Source organism: Malaclemys terrapin, chromosome 1, assembly GCF_027887155.1.
Source record: "Malaclemys terrapin pileata isolate rMalTer1 chromosome 1, rMalTer1.hap1, whole genome shotgun sequence".
In the NCBI taxonomy this organism is placed as follows: domain Eukaryota; kingdom Metazoa; phylum Chordata; order Testudines; family Emydidae; genus Malaclemys; species Malaclemys terrapin.
The window spans coordinates 259,864,149-259,891,313 of NC_071505.1; the positions used below are offsets into that span (position 1 = coordinate 259,864,149).

Consider the following 27,165-nt stretch of genomic DNA (forward strand, 5'->3'; position numbering starts at 1 on the left):
CAATCTATGGGTTTGTCTTCACTACCAGGGTAAGTCAACCCAAGTTACACTACTCCAGCTATGTGAATAACGTAGCTGGAGTCTATGTAGCTTAGGTCGACTTACCCTAGTGTTGTCACTGAATTGTGTTGAAGGGAGACACTCTCCAGTCGACTTCCCTTACTCTTCTCGGAGAGGTGGAGTACTGGGGTTGACCGGAGAGCACTCTGCCATCAATTTAGCAGGACTTCACTAGACCCACTAAATTGACCCCTGCTGCATCGATTGCAGCAGCGTTGATCTTCCCTGGTGAAGACTAGCCCTATTTCTGGGAAGTTAAAGTCTCCCGTTATGGCACATAGTCATCCTTGATCCATTCTAGTGGGAACTGGTGCAGAATGAGTTAAATGATAACGAATTCATTCAAAATTTTTTATAAAGGATAGGAAACAAAGAGTTCAATTGTGTAGTCAAGAATATTGCTACAGCATTAACGTTCACTCTGGAATCCTCTAGACTATGGCAGAGTTTACAACATTAAATATATGGTGGTGTCATGGTTAGAGCTGCTTTCACCTCTGCTCTCTTTCTGGTGACTCCAAGTGTACCCCCTCAAGGGTTAGGCCTTATTCCCTTACCTGTCTTGGGTGCAATTTCACAATTTGCCCACTCTTAGACCAGGATCTGGGTACAATGTATACCTGTCTATGCTGACCAGCTATTACCATGCAGGTTGCCAGGACACCAGTGTTCCTTCCCTCTGGGAGCCTGTGATGACTGCTATACAGTATCCAACAAACTTCTTAAAACAAAGTAGGTTTACTGGCAAATGTAACAAAGCATTAGAGAAATTTATTTCAAAATACACATGTTCTACAGGTTAAATACACTTTACCACAAGCTATTTACAGGTACAGAACAGGGACAACCTACATTGTTTTATGAAGACCAAGGAGCTTTCTGGACCCAGCTTGGTCTCTGTTTTCTTTCCAGTAAGTGTGCACCACAGTCTGTTCTGTCTCAAGGAAAACTCTCTTCTCTCAAAAACCCCACCCTCCCTTTGTATCTTGGGACTCAATTACCATATTGCTCAGTGGCTTTTGTTACAGGGCCTAGGTGTAAAGTCTTCCTTTTACGTCAGACTGTTTTTTTGCCAGTCAGCCCTACACAGTTTTGTCATAAAAAGACAGCTTTTGCTAACAAAACAGTGAAGGTGTACACACTACAATGCTACTTTTGGCAGCAAAACTCCCGTTTTGCTGACAAAATAAAACCACCTCAATAAGAGGTATAGAGCTTTTTGTGGCAAAGTTAAAGTGACAAAGCATCAGTGTAGATCGGGGTCGGCAACCTCTGGCACGTGGCTTGCCAGGGTAAGCACCCTGACGGGATGGGCCAGTTTGTTTACCTGCCGCGTCCACAGGTTTGGACGATCGCAGCTCCCACTGACCGCGGTTCGCCATCCCAGGTCAATGGGGGCGGCAGAAAGTGGCGGCCAGCACATCCCTCGGCCCATGCCGCTTCCCGCAGCCCTCATTGGCCTGGAGTGGCGAACTGCGGCCAGTGGGAGCTGCGATCAGCAGAACCTGCGGACACGTCAAGTAAACAAACTGGCCCATCCTGTCAGGGTGCTTACCCTGGAGAGCCGCGTGCCAGAGGTTGCCGACCCCTGTTGTAGATGCTGCTATTTGTTATGTTGCCATAACTGGCCTTCCCCAGTATCCCACAATGACCACTGTGACCGATCTGCACACTGATTTGAAATCAGCTGCCCTGCATACAGCAACAAAGGCACACGCCCCTACCCTTTCAAAGCTCCAGGAAGTTCTGACAGCTGAGCAGGCTGCTCCACTTGGGCAGCAAACAGCAAATCATTAAAGTGGAATCCTGCTCTCCCCCGCACTAGTAACACAGCATCAGGGCAGGCTGCTGCTACAGGGGGGCGTAGCCAGGGAGGGAGGGACTGCTGTGCTGTGGAGAGCCAGGGAGGGAGGCAGAGGGGGTGTCCCCCTCCTCCTGCTTCCTGCTGCTGTCTGAATTAAAGAGATAGCATGCCAACAAACCCACTCTCCCGCAACACACACATTTCCCCAACACACACTCTGTCTCTGTCTCCCAAACATACACACGTACTCCCTGTCATACACTCTCCTCTCCCCCTGCCCCCCATGTACACTTCAGTTGAAAAGCGGCTGGCAATCTATTAGGATGCCCATTGAATAAAACTGCATCATGTGATGCTGTACGTCCCCCAAGAGGCATTGCAAACCCTCCCCAAAGCACACTGTGGCCAATTGCACAGTGGGATAGCTTCCCACAGTGCACTGCTTTCTGTGTCAATGCAAGAGCTGCTAGTGTGGATGCGCTCTGCGGACACAAGGAGCATAGTGTGGACATGCAACAGCAGTTTAATTTAAGCGGTGGCTGTATGTCGGCATAATTTTTGTCGACAAAACTCTGTAGTGTAGACAAGGTCTCAGCCAGCCACCCCATCAAAGAGAATGCCCCTTTGATGATTATCAAAAAGATGAAAGAGTTAGACCAGGGGTCGGCAACGTTTGGCATGCGGCTCGCCAGGGTAAGCACCTGGCCAGTTTTATTTACCTGCTGACGCGGCAGGTTCGGCTGATCATGGCCCCCACTGGCCGCGGTTCGCCGTCCCGGGCCAATGGGGACGGCGAGAAACCGCGGCCAGCACATCGCTCGCCCGTGCCGCTTCCCGCCACCCCCATTGGCCTGGGATGGCGAACCGTGGCCAGTGGGGGCCGCGATCTGCTGAACCTGCTGCGTCAGCAGGTAAATAAAACTGGCCCAGCCCGCCAGGGTGCTTACCCTGGTGAGCCGCGTGCCAAACGTTGCTGACCCCTGAGTTAGACCATTCAGTCTTAATGACTTGCAATCAGAGTTCTTGTGTCTGCAGGGGTATGTGCTGGAACTGGCTTCTTCCCTCGACATTCCAACACACCAATCTGATTCATAAAACATATTTTGGCACACAGATGACTATTCATTGCCGAGCACCGCCACATTTGTCACAGGTGGAAAGAGTGTTTGGGTCTGGCACAAATGAAATTGAACTCTGAAACATTCCATCAAAGTCACCAATCTCTCAAATGAAAATTGAGGACTAGACATTTATATGAAAGACTCTGATACAAAATAAATTGCATGATAAAAGATAGGCATGCTAGATTTTAGGTGGATTATAGTATAACAAATTTCAAACGTCACTTTGCAGGAGCTTTAGCCTCTGGCCCACAAAAATGACTAATGAGAGGTCTTTTCTTGGAAACTATGGTTTGCTACCTTTGATGTAAAGAGTGATTGTAGGCAAATCAAAATGAACACATCAAAATATTGCATTGACAGCAGATCCAGGTGTGTGAAAGTTCAACATAATTCCATTTGAATTGTGTAATGCTGAAGCTACCTTTGAAAATGTTGAAAAAACTTTACAAAACATTTTAACTTCATTAATGAACTCAAGGTACGAGGTTCTACCCGGATCCAAACTTCCCCAAAGTTTGTGTTTTCTATTCTTGGGGTTTTGTTCAGGCTCATCTCTCAGTCCTAGATTATATTCTGGTGTAGACCAAAATTATTGATTAGGAAGTAAACCTCTTACAATAGGCTTTTGATAAACTGAAAGCATCCAGTTTAAAACTGAGTCAAAACAAATGTCAGTTGTTTAAGAACCCAGTAATTTAAATAGGGCATTTCATTAGTAGGACAGAAAATATTACTGATGACAGGAAAATTCTAACAATGAAGAATTTGCCTACTTCCACAAACATCAGAAAAGTCACTGATTTATAGGATGTTGTTCCTATTATCATAGTTTTATGCTGGGTTTTGCACAGATTGCAAGGTCTTTGCACAGGTTAATGGGAAAAGGACAAAAGTTCATCAGTAGTGAATAGGATTGTAAAGATGCATTTCACCACTTAAAATAGGCACCACTGGCAGCATTAATTCTGGGGTACCAAAGCTTTGAAATTATTTTTGTCATGGACATAGATTGCAGTGCTACTGGGTTAGAAGATAAAGTAGTAGTTCTACTTCTACTACCTGGCTCTTATAGAGAGCTTTTCACCAGTAAATCTCAAAGTGCCTTAGCTCAAAACTAAGTGGTAGCTATCAGCAGTTGCATGATAGTTGGATTTGTATTTATGTATGCAAAACAAAACCCAAGGATTCAGATGTACAATATTTTACTTTGTGCTGAATCTTTGATTTCTAAATTACATATAAAAATACATTTTAGCCATTTTAAGGAAACAAGGGCTATGTCTACATTACTAGCCAAGGATGTGATTTCCCTGATTGTGTACAAATTTTCATACTAAGTACAAACCTGCCTGAAACTAGTGGGGAGGTACTTAACATGGATCAACCATGCATCCACTGCCACTATCTGTATAACCATGTCTTTTCATATTTTCATTAGCTCAATCAGCGTGAGTATGTGTACACCAGCGGAAGAATCACACCCTTAGCTTGTAGTGTACGCATAGCCAAGGCTACCCTGTTTTTCATTTCTAGAAGAGTGAAGATAAGATTTGTGGCATTGTGCTACATTAACACATAAAAGCTTTGATTTCTAAATAGAAAGACATTTGTTTATTAATTTATAATGTGAAACAAAAGCTACTCTGAACTTGGAAATAAAACTTTTAAATATTGGGACTGAATTTTAATGTCTGCTGTTCTCACTGTTTATAAAACTTGCCAGACTTATCTTAAGACCATTGGTTACACTCTATTTCTCATTTCTATTTCTACAGCTTTGAGAAAATATGTGCAATTAAGCATGATAGTTTGGCTTCATTTCCTAATATATGGTTGGCCATGGAGAAGTCTCCTAGCTAATGTTATTAGAAAGTCTGCTTAATTAGATTCTAACATTAACAGTAATGTTATTACTTTGTCTGTAGGCGTGTTTAGTTGCAACTTGTGATTCCTTATGTGCTTGTATCTGTTCTTGTCTGTTTGTAACTTATTAGAATTGTCATTAAAATGTATAAACTAAAAAAAGAGGATTTTAAATAAGACTAAGTTATTTCCTTCTGAAAAGTACAAACTATATTCTCAGAAAGTTTATTCAATTTTACAATTTTACTGCAGAATGGTATTCTCTATGGCCAACCATATATTTTACTGCAGAGGCAGAGAACAAAAACTGACAACAGTTCAGCAAACAAAATTGTCCCTAAATAGCTTTTACCCTTATCATACTAAGGATCTTCACACTAAGGAGTGCTACATTATACTGGCCGTGGAATAGTTTCCCCAAGGGAAATTGGTGAAAGCTCAATTTCTTACAACAGGACTGTATAAAGCACTGGAGAATGCTCTGTGAGGAAAAATTCTATTTCTAAGTTCTATGACTCAATTTGCCCAATAGAATTTAACAACTCAGGAGCACCAGAAATCCCAGAAAAGATAAGGAGGTTATGTTGGAAGGGACAGGGAAGCACTTTGAAAAAAATTACCACTGCATCTGTACTCTAAGGTTTTCCCTACAGTGCAAGTCCGTTGAGGAAATCTGCCCTCTAGTCATGAAGACACTCCATAGGCTTGGGGTCCTTCTGGACTCCTCACTACTTAGAGATATGTAAATACCTACAACTGCTGAAAATGCCCTTTTTCTACTACTGGCCAGAAGAGTGTGTCCCATCCTATTGGACTTTGATCCAACTGCCATGATCCATTAATTTGTGACCTCTAAGCTTGATTCCTGAAATTCATTATATCTAGGAATGAAGTTGCCAGCCCTGGACAATCTCTGTTTGGGCCTGAATGGAGCAGCGCACATATTCAGTGACATAGGCCACCAACATTACATCAGTGCTCCATTCTCTGCATTACCTCCATATGGGAATACAAAATCAAATTCTCTGTTTTGGTCCCAGTATTCAAGGACCTCCACAGGGTTGGCCCAGGTTATCTGAGGTACCTCTTCTCTGTGGGAGCCCACAGTAGCTGTGTTCCACTAGAAGAATTGATCTGTCAGCCACAGTTCAATTGTTAAAGTCAAATGTCATGAGACTCATGAATAGTTTTCCCACAGCTGTGAAATTTGCTGAGGACCGCCTCTGAATGGCCACAGATCTCACAACAAAATGCAACACTCCTTTATTTGAATTAGGTTTTTGGTGAGGCAATTCTCCCTCTATTCAGTTGAATCCAATATTATTGACGCTTGTCAGTCTGGAAACTAAGCTTAGCCATGGGTTTGGCTCTTACTGACTGTGGGGCCATTTTCTTTTCCCTTACATATTCATGCAGAGTTCCACTAGCCAGTGTCAATTGACACCCTTGACTTTCTTGGAGCAGTGGGCTTCCACTGAGTCCAGGTGGCATTCCCTTCTCACTCTCATCCCTCTTTTCCTTTTATTTTAGTCCCATAAAATGTAGTTGAACTGTGTATTTTTGCGGACCTTCCCCTCTTTGGGTGGGAGGCCATTGTTGAATCTTTGGTGGTGCTTTTTGGGAGGCCTCTGCAGTGGGGTATTCTTTTGAATTCACTCCCTTACCTGGGTCTGCAATAGCCCATATCTAATGATCTTCAAGGCACACTGCAAACTCATCTTTTTACTCTGGCATTTGTAAACAAGGGAGAAATATGAGGGTGGTGAATGTTGGTAGTAGGAACTTGACTTTGAATTTTAATTGCCTGGCCTACTGGTTATAAACTATATTGAATGGTATTGCTGCCTATATGTGAACTGAGTATGGTCTCCGTTAAGTCTGTAATGAGCAGACTGTTTGGGTAACCCAGGGTGTGGATTTGTGTGTGTGTGTGTTACAGGTCACCCTCTGTGCCCAATACACAGAGCTCATGAGTTGTTATAGCCCACAGATACAGAGTTTTAGCTCAAGCTGTAGGAGTTGTCATGCTCAGTCCTTTAAATTAATATTTTCATAGTAATTAATATTTGCATAATACTCTCTAGGGTAAAAGAATTACAGTCAAGCTCAGCATTTCTGGCACCAAACAGCACATATAAGCATTGTAGAGAAGTTGCTGAAACATTATTTTGTTAAATATGAGATCATTGTCAATGTTATGAACATTCTTTTAAGTTTTTTTAAATAGGTATTTTCTAAGACTACTCGGCCTACGTAGTGAAAAATGAGTTCATGAGACTGGGAAGAAATAAGCTGAGTTTCAATTTGATGTTGCTTCTTATTTAAAACTTTTTGTTTTGGTTTGTTTTCTTGTTGAGCAGAGGCTGGAGTGATATTATTAGACATTTACATGCATAATGAAAACATTCACAATTCTATTTTTTTTTTAAAGATAGGAATATATTGTGGCAAAGTTCCTCTGCTACCTTGGTGGGTCCTACACTTATTGGTGGATTTGCTCACCTCAATGATCTTCCCCTCTGGTGGAACCCACAGTCTGGGTCAACTCCTCCTGTGTCTGCCCAGGAGTTGGGAGGTTTGGGGGGAACCCGGGCCCACCCTCTACTCCGGGTTCCAGCCAAGGGCCTGTGGATTGCAGCTGTCTATAGTGCCTCCTGTCACAGCTGCATGACAGCTACAACTCCCTGGGCTACTTCCCCATGGCCTCTTCCAAACACCTTCTTTATCCTCACCACTGGACCTGCCTCCTGGAGTCTGATGATAATGCTTGTACTCCTCAGGCCTCATACACATGCCTTATTGACTAACTGGGTGGCTTTTAACTAGTTCCAGCCAGCCCTTGATTGGCTTCAGCTATCCCAATCAATGTAGCTATCTCCACTGCCTTCTAGAAGGATCTTAATTGGCCCCAGGTGTCTTGATTAACCTGGAGCAACTGCCATTTGGTTACCATGGTACCAGGGATTTGTTTAGCCTGGGGCTAACATACCTGTTCCTCACTACTTTACTGTAGCCATCTGGCCTTGCCCCATCACAATATCCTCAAGCATGGGGTCATAAACTAATGTCTGAATGGCAAAGTTTGAGAGAAAACTTTCCAAGTGGGCTGGGTATTTCAAATTCTCCACTATGGGTTTTCTTTCAGGTTCCTCTGAAGCATCTGGTACCAGTCACTATGAGAGTCAGGATACTGGAATAGATAGATTCATGGTCTGCCTGCTGTGGCAGCACCTATCTTCCCTTATATGTTTTTCTTGCAAGCTGTTTGTTTCTCCAGCGTACCTCAAGATGAGATTTTAGATTTTAACACTCAAAGAATGACACCAGGGGACATGGATTAAAAACATTTTTCAGTAAAGAATTTTAGTATCAGTTTCCAATGACAGAGATGGCAATTATATATGCTTAGATTATACAATTAGACACTAGATCCCATAATGAAAAAGTCTCATGCCCTCCAAATAAATCATAATAAATATTTTTCCCTAATACCTTTTTTTCTTTTTCATTGAGCTTTCTTTCATCATGTATCATCTTAGCTAAAACAGCTTCAGTGAAGAAACAATGAGTTGAAAGTACTAGGAAATTAAGTTCACTAAACTGATTTATAACTCAGATGAGGAAACCCATGGGCAATGCTGGATAATTGATTTTTCTTCAATATTAAGACCTAAAAGTCCCCAAAGCTTCTTGTGATTTTTTTTTTTGACAATTCTTTAGGCTCTAAAGATTATCTACTTAATTTATCCTTCATTAACTGAAAGCTAAACAAAGTAAACCAGGCCCACATTGTATACTGGGTTAATTTCTCAGTTCTCAGCACAGACATCTGTTACGTCACTATTCAGCCCTCACTTCTTCTAAAGCCAGTTATCACAAAATTATGAAGAAATGTGTTGTATAACTGGTATAGATACAGTAAACCATGGCACCTAAATTATCTCCATGTTACTTTTTAGTAAAGGCCCAGTTGTGCCTTGGAGACAGGTGCTGATCCACATAGGGGCTCACGCACTGTTGCTCTGCTTCATTTGACTCTACAGATTGTACTGTGTTCCAAGGAAGCACATTGCTTCCCAGAATTCAGATATGCAGGGCAATATACCTGCTGTCACCCCTCTCAAAGGGAGTGCAGCATAGATACACTGAGCTGTATCTGCTCCTATCTCTCAAGAGTCATGTTACCCATACTTCCCTACTAGTGCTACTCCCTAACCCCTAAAAGTGTGGAGCAGGGCCTATGGGAATTAGTGATTTGTCAGGTAGGTTACACAGGTGCAGCCATGCACCATCCCGCCAGCTGAATCTTCATTACCCACTGAGGTTCAGTCACATGATCTTGACATGGAAGGACTCCATGGCGTTGGGGTTGAAGGAAGAGCTCCATTAGCTCTAATCTTCACTGTCTGGTAAACTTTTGGCCATTGTTTGGTGTTTTGTGGTACTCTCAACTCATTCATGCCTAAGAGCACCAAGGGGGGACATGGTATGACCCTAATTGATTAATTATCTTAATTTTCTCCAGTTTTTCTTACTGTGTAAAGTTATTACTCAGAACTCATTACTGATAAATATAAGAATATTATAAAAATATAAGAATCATATTTCCTAAAGTTAGACTTGTCCTTTAGGGGGGGGAAATGACTGACTCCTTGAAGTTAGACATGCTCCTTGAGAAAGAGTGCTGGTATTAACCACTTCTATGTTCCCTGGATATAGTTAAGAAACTCTTAGCAGTATCACCATCTATATTTTCTTGAGCCCTCTGTTAGAAAGACATCCCCCCTCTGTACTCCTCAGAATCTCTACCCTATCAAGCTCCTGCTTGCCTTGCCTCTAAATTCTCCTGATCCATTTAAGAGCTGCATCCATATGTCTATATTCTACTCCCCACATACTCATTGTTCCTCATTCACCTGCACACGTTCGGAAGCCCTGTACAAGTTGATTCTCGATTTCCTCATACTATTCATCCTCCTTTTTTCAGACAACTCTTCATTCCCAAGTACCATAGTCATAGCTGCATCCAAAATAATCTTCCTGCAGCACAATCATAAATCCCCTGTCCAAACCTCATGAATTCTCCCAGTCTCATTAGAAATTTCATCATGACCGTCCTTCCAAATCCTGGCACATTTCTACAATAACTGGCACTTTTCTTCACACTCCACAAGATGTACGAAACAAAAGTATGCTCTCTATTTTATATGTATAAGTATTAAATGACTGCAGTGAGTTTCAGCTAGGACCCTGTATAAGAGTGGCATCTTGCAAGAGCCACATCCTATAAGATTTTCCATTTCTCAGACATGCAGCCCCTTTTATTTAAAATTCCTCCTAAAAAAAGGCACTTTTCATGGGCAAGAACTGTCTTTATTTATGACTTGGGAAGCACTATGGACACTGCTGGAATTTAACAAATACAGTAAACAATTATATAATTATTTTGTAATAATAATATTTGAGACTCACATAAAACGTGTGTGCTGTCAGAGGCATAATTTGGATCTTCTAGCACAGGGGTTCTCAAACTTCATTGTGCCACGACCCCCTTCTGACAACAAAAATTGCTACATAACTCCGAACAGTGGGCCCTCCCAAGTCCCCCCACCCTAACAGGAGGATCAAAGCCAAAGCCCGAGCCCCACTGTCCTGGGCGGAGGGGAGGGCAAAGCCAAATCCCAAGGCCCACTGCCCCAGACTGGGGAGGTCAAAGCTGAAGCCCAAGAGCTTCAGCCCCATGAGAAGGGGCCTGTAACCCTGAGCCCCACCACCATGGGCTGAAGTCCTTGGGCTTCAGTCTAGTGCAGTGGGGCTTGGGCTTCACATTTGGCTGCGGGCCCCAGCAAGTGTAACACCAGCCCTGGTGACCCCATTAAAACGGGGTCATGACACCACATTGGAGTCCCGAACCACAGTTTGAGAACCACTGTTCTAGCATGCAGCAGGAAGGGCAGTGCACACCAGGAGAGTTCCTTTTCCTCCTCCTCAAAGCTAATTGGATTCTCCCAAATAACGAAAGGAAAAACACCTGACAACCTCATTTTAACTTGAAGAATCTCCTGACCTCCAATGTGTGTGATTCAGCATGCAGCAGACAGTGGAGTGCGGGGTGTGTGAAGTGGTCTGAGGTAGGAGTGCAGAGGTTGCTATGAATGTGGGGATGAGGCTTGCTCGGCTCCAAACTTGCCCAGGACAATAGCAAACAAAGTTGTTATTGCTGAGACGTCTATTTAAAATGAATTTGGTGGTCTCAGTCCCGTTCCCTGTAGGCAAGGAATAGCAGAAAAGCCATTGGTGCTGACTGCAGTGCTGTTGGCAATCTCAGCAGAGAGGCTCAGGAGTCAATGGACATGTAAAGTGTCGCTAGGGTTGGCCCTCCCAGGTCAGGGTTAAGGCATGTTACTGATTGTTGTTACCCTGCTTCTGCACCTGTTCTGTGGATAAATAGAACAGTTCAGCCTTCACAGCTGTCAGTCCTGTCAACTTTTACAAGCCTTAAATACACACACACACACACACACACACACACACACACAACCTTTGAAAAGAGGCTGGAGATGATAGAAACTTTTAAAGCTACTATACCGTATTTACACACACACTTGACTGTAATATGTACCACAGTGCTTTGTGACATGCTTTTGTTAGTTAATTATTACTAAAACAAATTAGAAAAATATTTTTCCACTTCAGCCACTAGCTGCCTTTCACAGATGGTGGTGAGGGCAGACATGTGTAAAGCTTGGCAGGTTTGCTTTGTCAGGGTTTGTGCAAACATTGTATTTACTTTTGGATTCCGGGGGTTCGCTTTCTATCACTGCCTTGCAGGTTTGGCATTAAACTGGAACAAACCGAATATTTCAGTTACATTGCTGAGCTTTATCTGGCTTTCCATTAAAACACTGGCTTTTGCATGATATTGACATTAAACCAGACATTGCTCATAATATAATGATTAGTGTAGACAGCACCTCCACCAGTTGATGGTACTGCGTCTTATCTTAGTGTTAAGATAGTGTTGTCTTGTATGTTATGTTGATCTGACCTGCAGGGGTTATCAGGAAGTTCAGTTGTGCCTGTTTGTACTGGAGTTGGTTCAATAAATCTGTGATTCTTTAAGTGGCAGTGGCTTCAAGATGGCAAAAGCACTTTTGCCTGAGAACAAATGCACCAGCTATGCAGATGAGACTGGAATCTATGAGCACCTGACAGACTTTGATGGCTTGCTGTCTGTGAATGCATGGTCTGATACTTGGATGGGGTTGCCCAAACCTTATATGAGAAGTTTCGCAATGCAGATTATGATTCTTATAGATACTTGCATGACTGCTCTGAAGGGGGATTGGCCCTTTTGAAATACCAGAAGGAATGGCAATCCAGGGCCAGGGGGGAGGGACACCCCTGCATAGTTATTTATTTGCATCGAGGAGACAGTTCAATAGGGCTTTTCCCTGCACCACCTTCACCGGTACATGGCTCTGGGGAAGCAGACCCTGCTGTGCTGAATCTGGACCTGGCAATGAAGAGAGGGGCCTATGTCCAGTGGAAAGCTCTGAGAGACTCCTGTGTAAAAAGTCAGCTTATAAATGGTTTAGCAGGAGAACTTCATAACCTGCTGGTGAAGGACCATAACTAGGGCCCTGCCAAATTCATGGCCAGGAAAAAAACTTCACAGACCTTGAAATCTGGTCTCCCTCTGTGAAATCTGGTCTTTTGTGTGATTTTACCGTATACTATACAGATTGCATGAGGTGAAACCAGTGTTTCTCAAATTGGGGGTCCTGACCCAAAAGGGAGTTGCAGGAAGGTCACAAGGTTATTTTAAGGGGGGGGTCACGGTATTACCACCCTTACTTCTGCACTGTCTTCAGAGCTGGACAGATGGAGAGCAGTGGCTGTTGGCTGGGCACCCAGCTCTGAAGAAAGTGCCTCCCCCGCACCAGCAGCAGTGCAGAAATAAGGGTGGCAATACCATATCATGCCACCCTTACTTCTGCGCTGCTGCCGTCAGAGCTGGGTGGCCGGAGAGTGGTGGCTGCTGACTGAGGACCCAGCTCTTCCGGCAGCAGCGCAGAAGGGTGGCAATACCATACCATGTCATCCCTATTTCTGCACTGCTGCTGGCAGCTGCTCTGCCTTCAGAGCCTGGATCCCGGCCAGCAGCCACCACTCTCCAGCTGCCCAGCTCTGAAGGGTGTGCTGTCGCCAGCAGCAGTGCAGAAGTAAGGGTAGCAGTACCACAACTCTCCCCCGCCCCAATAACCTTGTGACCCCTCCCCAACTGCTTTTTGGGTCAGGACCCATACAATTACAGCACCATGAAATTTCAGATATAAATAGCTGAAATCATGAAATATATTATTTTTAAATTCCCATGACTGTGAAATTGACCAAGTGGACCTTGAATTTGGTAGGACCGCAAGCATAACTTCCTGGATAAATCTATGGACCAGATTATATGCAGAGTTCAAAATGTGGAAGAAGAAATTGGTGTTTCCTTAAAAGTATCAGCTATTAATTTCCAGTCTAATGGTGACTCCTTTATACCATATACACAACACTTGCTAGTGAAGTGGCTAAAAAATTGGAGGAGGCCCAAGTGCAGTTTTTCACAGGTGTCCCATGGGACCAAAGAGACTTTTCTGAGTGGGCCCCAGGCAAGATGATATTTGGCAGGTGATGCAGAGGCACAGGCCAATAGAAACTGAATTGCCTAAGCAGAGGGAAGGTACATCAAGGGAAACTAGAACTTGCTGATGTAGTAGGGCTACCATCAGCAACTATTAGAATGGCCCATGTGAAAAGCTGCCCAGATACCCGTTAATATGTGTCTGGAGACATTGGTGGCTAGAAAACCACAATGCTATTGGACTAAGGATCTGAAGTAAATCTGATTTACTTTAAACACCCAGTGCTGAGAGGGAATAAAATGTGTATTGCAGGAGTTGAATTGGAGTAGAATCATAACCTACTGCAGACAGCAGGGAAAATCTAGCTCCCTCTGAACTTGGAGTCTTCATAGTAAATGGACTTTGGCTGTGGTCACCAATATTTCTAGCACTGTTGGGAGTGGATTTCATCCCTGGGCATCACAAAAATTTGTTGGATGTTAATAGAAATCACTTGTCCCTGGCCAATAGTCAGATACCCCTATTGTTGGTAGGAGGAAGTGTGGACCCCAGGTGTGGTTTTATATTTAAATAAATCCACTAGTCTTTAATAATTCATTGTTAATAATTTAAGTCTTTATTAGATAAATAGTTAACATATATACAGACCATCTTAACTCCTCCCACTGTCAGTCCACACACCCTTAAGATTCTACTCATTTTTTGAAGCCAAAGTTAACACCACATCTCCTTTCTTTTATTTGTTTTAGCACAAATGTACTCCCATATAAAAAAATATCTGAACAGCTGTAACAGGTCTTCTTTGACACAATAACCATCTAATTTCTGTGTTAGCTGTGTTACTGAAGTTTTCTTATTGCTTAGAGAAATGATGTCATTTTCATTTTCTCACTGCTCTTGTTGCTTCTTTCAGTTAAGTCTTGTCTTGCAGGTGACAATTGCAAATGTCTCTGAATTTGTCAATACATTTGACCATTATTAGTCATGACACTATAAGATTGAGGTACTACCTCTTTTGTTACTGGGGCTTTCTGAGTCCAGTTCCTACCATTATAGATACATGCGCTATCATTTACTTTCAAATAAGGTAGTTTATTGATCTTCTAGCATAATAATTCTTTTGATACAAACTTGACTGATATTTCTATTTATTCTTTTCCTTATATATTCCTGGAACAAAACATAGTGTTTCTAATCTTTTCTGTTAAATAACTGTACAGGTGATAAACCTTGTTATAATGGTGATGTTCTACACTTTAATAACACCAAATATAAATTAGTATTCATTTCTTCAGCTTCTGTTAGTAATCTTTTTGCTGTTTTAACACCACTTTCAACTTACCCATTATATTGTAGTCTGGATTTGATGTAATATGTTTGAAATCATATGATATGGCAAAACTTTTAAACTCTTGACTGTGAAATTGAGGTCCATTATCAGCCATTACCATATTGGGAATGTTATGCTTTGCAAAAACTGATTTAATTTTACTAATGACTTTTTTCGCACATGTGTTTTCTAGTATAGATATTTCAGGAAAATGTGAAAAATAACCAACAACTCTAACATATGCATGTCCATTATATTCACATAAATCCCAGAAGCTGGGAAAGGATGATAGGGGATGGATCACTCAATGATCGCCTATTCTATTCACTCCCTTTTAAGAACCTGGCATTGACCACTGTCAGAAGACAGGATACTGGGCTAGATGGATCATTGGTCTGACCCATGGCTGTTCTTATGTTCTTAAAACTACTTTGGACTACTTTGAATAAATGTCATAGGTCATGATATTTCTATATTTTTGACATATTCCACATCCTTTTATATAGTCCTCTATGTTTGGATTCATTTGTGGCAAAATCAGAACTTCTTTTGCTCTATGTTTTTACATATTTCTATCCCTAAATATTCCTCATGTATGCATTTCATCATCTCTGCTGGTAACCCTAATGGAATTACTATTACCTTTAAACAGAATTTCTTCAACTACTGATAAGTCTTGAATAAATTGATTATATAGCTTTTGTATCATTTGCTTATTATATCCTTTTTCAATATCTGTACTCCACACTGAGGAGCAACTCTTAGGGCCTCAGAGGTGCTTCTACCATACCTACAGGGGGAGAGAAGGAACAGCTCCCTGTGGTGGCTCAGAATAAAGATGTGGTGAAGTCAGGTCATCATTAAATAGTACCTCTAAGGCAGGAGTTCCCAAACTTGGTTCACGGCTTGTTCAGGGTAAGCCCCTGGCGGTCCGTGAGACACTTTGTTTACCTGAGTGTCCTCAGGTACGGCTGCTCGCAGCTCCCAGTGGCCACGGTTCGCCATTCCTGGCCAATGGGAGCTGTGGGAAGCAGCGCAGGGGCTTACCCTGACCAAGCCATGAACCTAGTTTGGGAACCCCTGCTCTAAGGATAAGACTGCTTTGGTGAACCTGTACGAATGTTTGAAGCTACCAATATTGAGTCAGGTTTGTTGTTTAACAGAACTCTGTTTCCAGCTGGACCAAAAGAGGAGTTCTGGGTAAGAGCAATTAATGGATTGACCAGAAAGTGTAGCTAGTGAAAAATCAGACGGTGGGGGCAGTGTCCAATGTAGCTGGTGTCTCAAGGCCTCTCACAGGGGCAGAGGTCAAGACTGTGAAGCAGCCCAGTCAGAAAAAGAGCTAGGGGTTGACTCCGCAGAAGCAGCTGTAGGAGGCAATGAAAAGAAGTGTTTAGAACAGCTTCTCTCACAATGTGTTAGTGTGTTCTCTCGGAATAATGAAGAACTTGGGATGTGTGATTGGTTGCAAAATCGGATGGTATTTAAGCAAGGGAGTATTTCTGTGGGGTATGTCCCATGTCATATTCCCCTTCTGTATAAGGTTACAGTGAAAGAGAAGCTAAAATCACATTCAGGAGTATGGCCTGCTTGAACAATGTATTTCACCATAGGCATCCCCAATTGTAGTTGTAAAAAAAACTAACGGAGACTGGAGAATATTCATTGACTATAGAAGTCTTAATTCACAGGCAATTCATAATAGGTACCTACTTCCCCACATTGGATAAAATGTCAGGAGCAGAATATTTTAGTAATTTTGTTTTGGTATCTGGATACTATCTAATTAAAGTGGCACCTGAGGATCGAGAAAAAAACTTCCTTTGTGACACCCTGTGGACTGTTTCAATTCCACACAATGCCTTTCAGACTCATGGCTGCACCAAGCATGTTTCAGAGGGAAGTAAATGGCCTAATCCAAGTTTTGAGAACCGAAGACATGCTCACATATTTAGATGACTTCATTTGTTTCCATAAAACATGTGAGGGACATCTGGTAGGAGTATGAAGTATTCTAAAGCTTTTTAAGGAGTCAGGGTTTAAAGTTTCAGGAAACAAATGTTAGTTTGCAAGGAGTCTCATCACCTTCCTCAGGACATATAGTTAATAAAGATGAGTTGGAACCCTAGAAATTGAACATTATAAAAGACTTGAATGTTCCCACAAACCTGGAAGAGGTACAGTGGTTTATGGGGCTCTGTGGATTCTACAGGAGATTTGTGTGTAAAAAAAAAAAAAAAAATTGCAGAGCAGGCAGTGCTATTATACAAATTAACAAAGAGCAAGATTGTCTGGATGGATGAACACCAAAAAGTGTTTGAGTCACTGAAGGAAGGACTTCTAAACCATTCTGTGCTTAAATTCACAGATCAGTCTTGTCAATTCATGGCAACCTGTGATGCATCAAAGGTTGCTGTCAGATTTGCATTTAAACAAATTGAGCTTGATAGGCACAGAGTGGTGAATTTTGAGGATCGCAACTGTCAGGACTGAGATCCCCACTTTGAACTTTAGGGTACAAATGTAGGGGCCTGCGTGAAAAACTTCTAAGCTTAACTACCAGCTTAGCTCTGGTTCAGCTGCCACCATCAATGGATTCCCTCCCTGGGAAGCCTTGAAAAACCCTCACCAAATCCCTGGTGAAAACAAATCCAAAACCCCTTGGATCTTAAAACAAGGAGAAATTAACCATTCCCCTCCTTCCTCCCACCAACTCCTGGTGAATCAGTTCCAACCCCACCCTGGGATCTACAACAGGGAGAAATTAACCATCCCCCCTCCTTCCTCCCACCAACTCCTGGTGAATCAAGATCCAAAACCCCTTTGGATCTAAAACAAGGAAAAATCAATCAGGTTCTTAAAAAGAAGGTTTTTAATTAAAGAAAAAGGTAAAAATCATCTCTGTAAAATCAGTATGGAAATTAACCTTACAGGGTAATCAAACTTAAAGAGCTCAGAGGACTCCCCTCTAGTCTCAGGTTCAAAGTACAGCAAACAAAGATAAACACTCTAGTAAAAGGTACATTTACAAGTTGAGAAAAACAAAGGAAAACTAACACGCCTTGCCTGGCTATTTACTTACAAGTTTGAAATAGGAGAGGCTTGTTTAGAAAGATGTGGAGAACCTGGATTGATGTCTGGTCCCTCTCATTCCCGGAGAACGAACACACTCCCAAACAAAGAACACAAACAAAAGCCTTCCCCCCCCAAGATTTGAAAGTATCTTGTCCCCTTATTGGTCCTTTAGGTCAGATGCCAGCCAGGTTACCTGAGCTTCTTAACCCTTTACAGGGAAAAGGATTTTGGAGTCTCTGGCCAGGAGGGATTTATAGTACTGTACACAGGACAGCTATTACCCTTCCCTTTATAGTTATGACAGCAACTTAAATGAGAGGGAAGCCAAGTATTCAGCTACAGAACTGGAGAGTCTGGCTATTGTAGAGGCTCTCACGGCCTATTGTCTCTACTTATTAGGTACAGAGTTCAGTGTAAACATGCCACAGTGCCCTGCAGTGGCTCCTTACAAAGCACAACCCAGAGAATGCCGGTGGAGATGGATTCACAAACTGTCTGAATATACATTAACAGTTCACCATATATCTGGAAAGCAAAATGTGGGTGCAGTTGCTCTCAGTAGTAGTGAGGGCAGCGAGAATAAACTCAGCCAGGTCTTGTGAGGACATCTATCAAGAACAATCTAAGGACCCTGAGTTCTGTTCGGTGCACCAACAGATTTACTAAAGGAAACCTAGTCTATGGAGGTTCAACTCAGTTCAGGAATGACTATCCATTGATCCAGCTACCAAGTTGCTGAAGTATTATGGTAACAGGATTATCTTGCCAGCAAGCTTACAAAGAACTGAAGTGTCTTCATGCTAACAAAGCATCAGGCTGCCTGGCTTATGAAAAGACACTGAGCTGGTATCAGACAGATTTTTTTGGTTGGGCTTGGCTGCTAACGTTAAGGATTGGGAACTTTCCCGTCTTACCTGTCAAGAAAGGCAAGTGCTGTCAAGAAGAGGTAGAACTCCTTTTCAAGGAAATGCTCCAACCTACGAAGCTCTAGGAGTTCATAAAGTTCATAAAGGAGTTCATGAAATACCCTCTACCTGAAACACCAGCTGGAAATCAGTATTTGCTGGTAGCATATGACATCTTTTCAAAGTAATGTGGTATCACAACTACTGAAGGAGAAAAGGACTGAGACAGTTAGAGATGCATTGACAAAACATGTACTGTTCCAGTTTGGCCCATGAGACTGCATTTGCAGTGATCAGGTGAAGGAATTTGAATCATTGTTGTGACACAAGGTTTGCCAACAACTCCGGATAACCAAGGCGAGGTCCAGTGTTGCCCACTTGCCAAGTAATAAGAAAGCAGAAAGAGTAAACTTCACTTCATTTTATGCTTAGAGTCTCAATCAGTGAAGACCAGCAAGACTGGAATTCAAAGTCACCTGTTGTCACCATTGCATATAACCCCAGTCAGTACTCAACTAGCCATTATTCTCCTTATGAGATTTTTTTTTGAACTCCACAAAACTACGCTTCTCTGTGACTTGATCTGCAGGCGGCATAACTGCCAAGATCCTCTGCACCTATACAGGTAGGTAATGTGACTGAGTCCTATATCAGGGACCTGAGGACAGCATTCCAGAAGGTGGAGGAACAGATGAGCCAGAAGTAAGCATGCCAATCACAAAATACCAGAAAAAGGAAAATTATATGCCCATCCAGGAAGGAGAAAAGCAGCCTGGAACAAATCCCAAAATTATTCCTTTTTGAAGGGGACCTTCCAAGTGGTTAAGAAATTAAACAACTTATCCTGATTAATACAAAAACAAGAGCTCGCCCTTTTGTAGTGAATCGAGAACTGGTGCACAGATTCATTGAAAGAAAGGTGAGGGCAAACACTGAGGATGTTCAATAGCTAACTAAGAGAGATGCAAAAGAGGATTTGGTGGTATTCCAATTCTGAGCAGATGCATGTGGCTTCTAATGGGAGACCGGTTGTAGAGGAGGAATTAGGCTACACTGCCTTGTGAGAAGAGGCAGCTATATTGACTCTGGCCATCAGGCCACATGGCCCTGCGGCAGAGGGCCTCCCAATTGACTTGGCCATCAGGCCAAGGCCATCAGAGAGGGCAGCCTGATTGACTCTAGCTATTGGGTCGCACATCCCTGTGAGACAGGGCAGCCTGATTAACTCTGGTCACTAGGCTATACCACCCTGAGGCTAATGGTGGTCAAGTGGACTTAGCCATAGGGCTATAACACCATTTCCCGGCACCTAAAGGGAGAATGGGGGTTCACTTGTCCCCTGACAGTGCTATATTGTTACCTTAGTGTTAAACTGAGATTGTGCACAATATAAATATGTCATGTGGCCTAGAAAAATGCATCATGTGGGCTGGATTTGTCTTAGAGGCTGGAAATTTGACACTCCTGCTGTAGACTCTCTTATAAATCCACTGTGCCAAATGTATCTCTGTTATAGCCATGCAACCTTGTTGAATTTAATGGAGTTGCACAGGTGTAGCTGAAAGCCAAATTTGACCCAATGAATTCACTATGAAGTAGTACAGTCTGTAGAAGCAAAGCTTTCAAATGAAGGAAATCTTCACTGAAGAGCTGGACAAGTGACCCAGACTATCTGCTTTCTGCTTCCATCTCCCATAACCCTAAGGAAAAATGCCTTGATCCACCCTGTTTGGTGATCTATTAAACCCTGATTCAGTGAAGTACTGAGATATTGATCTTTTCCCAGGGGACTACACAGTGAGCATGATCAGGAGGACTTACTTCCCCTCACCCCCTGCTCCCTATTGTTACTGTCTTTCCTTGTTTTCCCACTTGCATTGTACTCATGGAGCTAATTTTCACAAATTCCAGGCAATCACAATAGATCGATAAATCCACACAAAATAGAAGTCCATTCTCCTGTCTGAGTGCAACAGCAACGAAGACAAACAAATTCTAGCAGGTTTGACAGACAACATGATTGGCTTTTATCTATTCTTCCTTTAACACATTTTTTCAAAGCTACAGGAAAGAGATTTTAGTATGTACAGTAAGTTCACAAGGGGCACTTTTCAAGCTACATGTAGGAGAAAATGAGTATTTTTAGCACTAAAATAAAAAGTAGTTAGCCTGAAAAATAAGGAAGTAGCAGAGAGCTGCTTCAGCTTCTGGTTAAATTCTAGCTTAACAAGGAGTATAAAACCATGACTAAAATATTCATACTCCATCATAGCCCCTAAAAATGTAATGGAATCGTGAGTTTATTCATCTTCGCTAATGACGCAGAAGGGTGAAAGAAGTCCTAAACAATGAATAATAATGCAGGAACTCAGATTGTAGAATCAATACGCCAGACCAGTAGAGCTAAGCTTCTTTATAATGCCTCTGTTCCAGTGCAATAGAGCTTACCTTCTGGATTATATATGTATTGACATAATTACATAAATATTGACTTTGCTTTATATGAAGCCTTTTTCAGTCTCAGTGTAATTACAATGTCAATATGTGTTGCATGTGATAACATTGAATTTAGACTTGTTAATTTTGATTGATAGTGGCATACCACAAGTTATTATATAGGATAAGACAGTCTAGAAGTATGCACGCAAAATGGAAAGCAAATGACAATGCTGTTACAGCTGAATGTGTCTCCAGATCCTTCTACTTATGATTGTTGAATCAGGTACTGGATATGTAATGGATGACTGTAATATCCTTGTTTCATATTCCGGCAGAGAGGAAAAAAAACTTCTTATATATGTTCCTAAAGTTCAGAAACATTCAACCAGGAGCTGAATAAGGGTCTGCCTTGTTTACAGTTTGTCTTAGAACATGACTTTATGTTGTGAAGTCAATTTTTCTCCATGCCAAAATGGAGGCCCTAAAATCCTCCATCAGTCACACCTTATTTTCATCTAAATTCTGGATTCACACACCTGAAATTTCTAATACAATTATTTCCATCTTCTTTCAAATTTAAGATCTGAGTACTTGACTTCTGGGTACTCCTGGGAGACTCAAACTATTCACTTCAGTCTGTGAATATTTGCTTAGGTATAATTCTACAATAACTGCTCTGTCCAGTACTGCTAAGGCTGTGAGTTTCTTCCAAGGATAAACTGCCATATAGAGTGGCATGTGTTTCTAGATGCAATTACGAATAGTTTTGAATTTGGCAGTAACATAAAGAATTAGAAACCAAACTGTGACCGTCTGTGTGCTCTGTATATTTAAATTTGTTCTAGCTGTATCATGTTGCCAGTAGTGGGGAAGCGTGCATCATCCTGTATTTTCTTATTTGTCTCAGCAGGGATGCCAGACAAGACAAACCTCAGTGACGTAAAGCAAATCCATCAAACAGACGGTGGCAGCACTTTAGACACAACTGGAGCAGGATGTACAGGAATGGCTGCTTATATGACATTTACGCTGATTAGTGTGGTAACATTACTTCTCAGTCTTTGGTAAATGTGCAGCTCTGTCTTGATATAAGTAACTCATTGCAGTCTGTTTGTTCTCCCGCACAAGCCTGGAATAAGAGATTGAACGTAGCAATATTTATGGTAGCCTGATCCTAGGTCTACATATTGACAAAATTGTTTGCTTGTGTAATATATTTTGTAGGTTTTTTTAACACCTGTATAATTAAGCAAAATCATATTTCTTTTTAGAACATTATGTTACAGATATAATAGCAGTATGTTGAACTTGCTGAACTCTGAACTACTTTTAAAAAAGAGAAACCCGATTTAATTTCTCAGCATTTTTGTATATGAAAATCCTTTCTTTTTTCTGTTTATAGAAAAATGCCCCCATAAGACTTAAAAACTAGAATTTGTACATCTCATGAGTAAATGGGTGAAATTTTAAGTCTAAACTATTTTCTGTGAAAAATAAAGGTTACACAACACTGAAACATTTTGCGAATTTATGTTAGTTTTGGTGAATTGTTCATGTCTAAAACCAAACAAACGCCAAAAAAGTCAAAATGTTTCATTTTGTCATTTGCAAAACAAAATGATTTAGATTTTTTTATTCAGACTGACTACTTGTTTTGAAATTTCCTTCAAATTTTTTTTTTTTTTAAATTCAAAAACAAAATGAAATATTTTGTTTTGGGTAGAACAAAACATTTGTTTGACCCCCAAAAATCATTTGCACAGTTATGCTGATAAAAATATAGTGTAAACAGATAAAAGTAATTTACGAGGGGTTTCTTTTAATACTTCAGGAAAATTAGATATTATACAATGCTTGTGGGTGTGTATTTACACGTGATTACATCTTGGCCACAAATAACAGCAAATTCTCGTGCCATATGGAGATGATGGAATCTGGAATGTTGTATAGTACTGAATGTGTATTGTATAGTTCAGTTACCAGTAACTAATTACATGTTTATATTTGATTATCTTGACTGTGACTGAGTCACATCCCATTGTATCCAGAATGTCTTCAAAAATATTGTGCTGTTTCCTTCCTTTACAAATATATATATAGAGAGAGAGAGAGAGAGAGAGAACTGTATGCACATAGTGTACTTAGAAGTCTTCCTAGTCAGTAAAAATAAATTTTATATTAGACTAATATAAATAAGGATATAGAAATATTTGTGGTTCCTAAATGTGTAACATACAGGTAAACAAACTGTGTTTAAAAAAAACCCCAACCCAACATTGCTAAAAGCAGCTGAATGCCCAGATAGACGTCATTAGTAGACATACCAGTCTATGTGTACATTTAGTTTGCCTACTGTTCCATCTAGTCCAGCATGCTGTCTCTAAGAGTGGCCAGTACCAGATGCTTCAGAGGAAATTGAAAGAAACCCCAGAGTAGGCAGTTCAGAAATAACCCCTCCATAGGGAAAGATTTCTATTAATATCCATTAGTTAGAAGCTGATTTACATCCGGAAGCACTTTTTCCTTTCCAAACTGTGGTGGTTGCTGCTCTTTTAATCCTTACTACTGTGACTGAAGCAGGTATAATTTTCAAAAACACCTCAGAAACCCATTTTCAAGTAGTTTGGGCCCTTAGGAAGTTTTGAACATTTTACCCATTGTCCATGTATACATCCAGCTTTTTTTTCTGAATCATGCTAAACTAAGCCCCAATTATATCTCGTGGTTTTGCAGAGTGGATTTTTTAAAATAATCTTTTGTAATTTGTGAGATTTAAACTAAGGATGCTAAAAACACCTGTAGGTAGACAATCCATATATTATTATAGCACTGGGCATCAAGACCATTAGACAGTGCATACTGGAGTGTCTCACTACAAGCGAGAAGTTGGTGAGCAGTAGGTGTGAGAGACAGGTTTATGGAGCAGCCATTTTTAGACAAGAAGAGGGGATATGGGAAAATGAATTACTTAATTGTATCACAATATACTACAACAACAAAGTTTAAATAGATGGGCACATTTTCCAAAATGTCTGACACCCTTACTTAGTAAAGTTCAGCTATTTTTCTTGAACTTTTAAAAAAATCACCTTTAAGTGGAGTTGCCATTTGAAAGAAAGAATTAAAATGCACTATTTCTCATGCAACAATGTTTTCCTAGCACGTGAATAAATATTTTAAGGTGTCATCTTTCCTGAGGGTAGTCGCTGAAGTAGGTTGAGATGCATTTACTTCTTTAGGAAGCAGGTAGTGCTGGTGTTTTGCAAATGCCACCTAATAAAAGATGAATCATAACTGCAGCCAAATAACAGGTAGCAATAAATATATAATACTCCTTTTTTCTGAGTATGCCAAATTTAATGTTAACAATTCCACAGCACCTCTTTATAAGTATAGGTTAAGAAGTAGAAGAAACAACTCTTGAGTATTAAATAGTTTCTTTGTTTTATTTTTAAAGTGCAGTTTTACTTTGAAAATCACAATGTAAAAACATCTTTTTACTCAGCAGATCCTGCTCTGTGTGTTCAGAGTCATATCTGCTGAAAATGGTAAAAAAAAAAAGTTTTTTACTACTTATAGTACACTACTACTAGAGAGGCAATGTAGATCTGGAACAAGGAGCTGGGGTCTAATCTTGCTTGCAAATCTTCCACGCTTTATTAACATAATTCCAATTACAAACTCTTCATACTTGTGATGCGTGAGCCAAAAAGAGCCGAGCTTGACTTACAGATCTGATATTGAGTTTGCATGCCTGGCATTGAGACAAAAAAAATATTTTTTTATTTAGAAACAGAACATACTTGATGAGGAAATTGGAAAGAGAGAACATGTGGCACCCGATGAAGCCATTTTTGCAAAATCGTGTTTCAGAGAACAATCACACCTTAAAGAGTACATTGCAATAGACAGCTATGAATTGGTAAAACATGATTTTTAATGTTTAAACTGTATTTTCATAACATTGAAAGACTAGTAATATGTGCATAGGTGAAATTCTGCTTTCATTTACATTCATGAAACCCTACTGAAGTTGATGGATGCTAAGGGTGAACCTGAGAGCTGAATTTGGCACTATGACCTCTCCATACAACATCTTTTAATACATTAAACATATCAAAATTCTTTCTTATGACAGTACAGGCAATCACAAATTGTATTTATCTATTTCAGAACATTCTATGTGTACCGTCCAACAAATAAATTTATGACATTTATATTGTCAACCTTAGATTTATTACTCTTAAAGAAAAGACAAACAATTTATTCATTTTCCATTTCAAAGTGTACATTTATCTGACTGGCTTTGAGACTTTCAGCATGTCAGCAAATTCACTGCATTAAAAAAAAAAAGAATGGAAAGATTTGGAGAGGTGGGAAAGAAGCTAAATCAATAACCAAATATGTATGTAAAGTTACAAATTAATATCTATTTAAACCAAATATTTGTGAACAAGTTCCTCATTTACTTGGTTGCCAGGGCTTGCCTCAAAAATTCAATGTTTTCCTTAGAACACCTTATAAAACCAGTAACACCTAAAACAGTGCAGGGTTTGGAGCAGTTATGCAGAATTTTGAACTCTAGCAGTTAAAAGGGTATCTGGTCCACCTTTAATGAATGGGCTTGTATAAGGGCTGGCCCACTGGGAGGGGGAGGGGATGGATCTAAGATAAGCAACTTCAGCTACGTGAATAGCAAGTATCTTAGATTGATTTACCTTGGGTCTTTATGGCGCGGGATTGATGGCCACGGCTCCCCCGTCAACTCTGCTACTGCCACTCGCTCCGGTGGAGTTCCGGAGTCGACAGGGAGCGCGTTCGGGGATCGATTGCTACCCTCCGATACGGCGGGTAGTCTGGATGTACCCGAAGTGAAGGTACACAAGGGCCAGATTTTTAAAGTTATATAGGCACCTAGTGGGATTTTTACTAGGCACTTTTGAAAATCCTACTAGTCACCTATTTGCAACTTTAGGTACCTGAATTCCTTTACGAATCTGCCCCATGAGGGACCATGCTACAGAATGTGATTAAGTGTATTGGTTGATCATAAATTGCTATCTATTCTGACTTTACATGGGCTAAAGTAATGTGTCAGTATGTCTCATTCAGACAGTGGCTAAACCACTAGATCACTAAATCAGTAGAAGTGGCAGTGAAGTGCCTAAGCAGATTTGTGGATGCTTTTACAGCACAGAGAATAGAGTAAAAGGTGCATCTGGCACGGGAGTCAGTGAGATTGGAAATGTGGTTTTATGAGGGTTAAGTGCATAAAGTTTCTAAAGGGCTTTGATATCTTCAGATAGATTCTATAGCAGTGAAAAATATTATGATTATTATTATTATTCTAATAGTGTTTTCCTCTTTCTCAGCTTTTCCTGGGAGATCCTATGAAATAGACACAAAAATACACATTTATATGCTGACTGATTTTTTGCTGCACAGGTTGACAGTGTATAGAATATGTTCTATATCCTCATGTGAGCTTTATGCACTTTCAAAAGCTGCATAATAACTGAATAAAGTCCATAGGAAATTGAAGCAAATGCACAAGTTGATTCAAAAAACAAACAGATTCTGTCTTGGGAGGAATCAGTTATTCCATAGGATACCCTTTCCTGGACACCTGTTATGCTCAGCTTTTCTTCTGTTGTTTCTTACAAGTAAAAATGCATATTCCATTAATGATTGCCTGCATTACAGAAGTCTGATTGACAGTTGGGAAATTCAGACAAAAAAACAGTTATTTTCTTAGTGTGTTTCTTTCTCTTCAGTTTTTCTTGGCTTCAGATTATAAATATTATTTTAAAGAAGAACTGCATATTTTAAGACTTAATGATGATTACTTATAGGGAGGTTTTAAAGATCAGCTCTACTGTGATTACAGGCAACACACATGATTAAATAACTTCATACATCCCCACCAAATTTC

At 40.8% G+C, this 27,165-nt stretch overlaps 1 protein-coding gene across 3 annotated transcripts in view; it reads left to right on the forward strand.

The window, feature by feature from the left end:
• Positions 1 to 25,358, forward strand: part of GPC5 (glypican 5) — a 1,011,494-nt gene extending 986,136 nt beyond the window's left edge. For 2 of the 3 annotated variants that reach the window (XM_054011983.1, XM_054012059.1), the window contains one exon: positions 22,141 to 25,358. In XM_054011983.1, coding sequence (XP_053867958.1) covers positions 22,141 to 22,301 — 161 coding nt within the window. In that variant the 3' untranslated portion in view covers positions 22,302 to 25,358. The remainder of the gene's footprint in view (positions 1 to 22,140) is intronic. The other variant, XM_054011992.1, reaches the window with a different exon arrangement.
• The last annotated feature ends 1,807 nt before the right edge of the window (positions 25,359 to 27,165 follow it).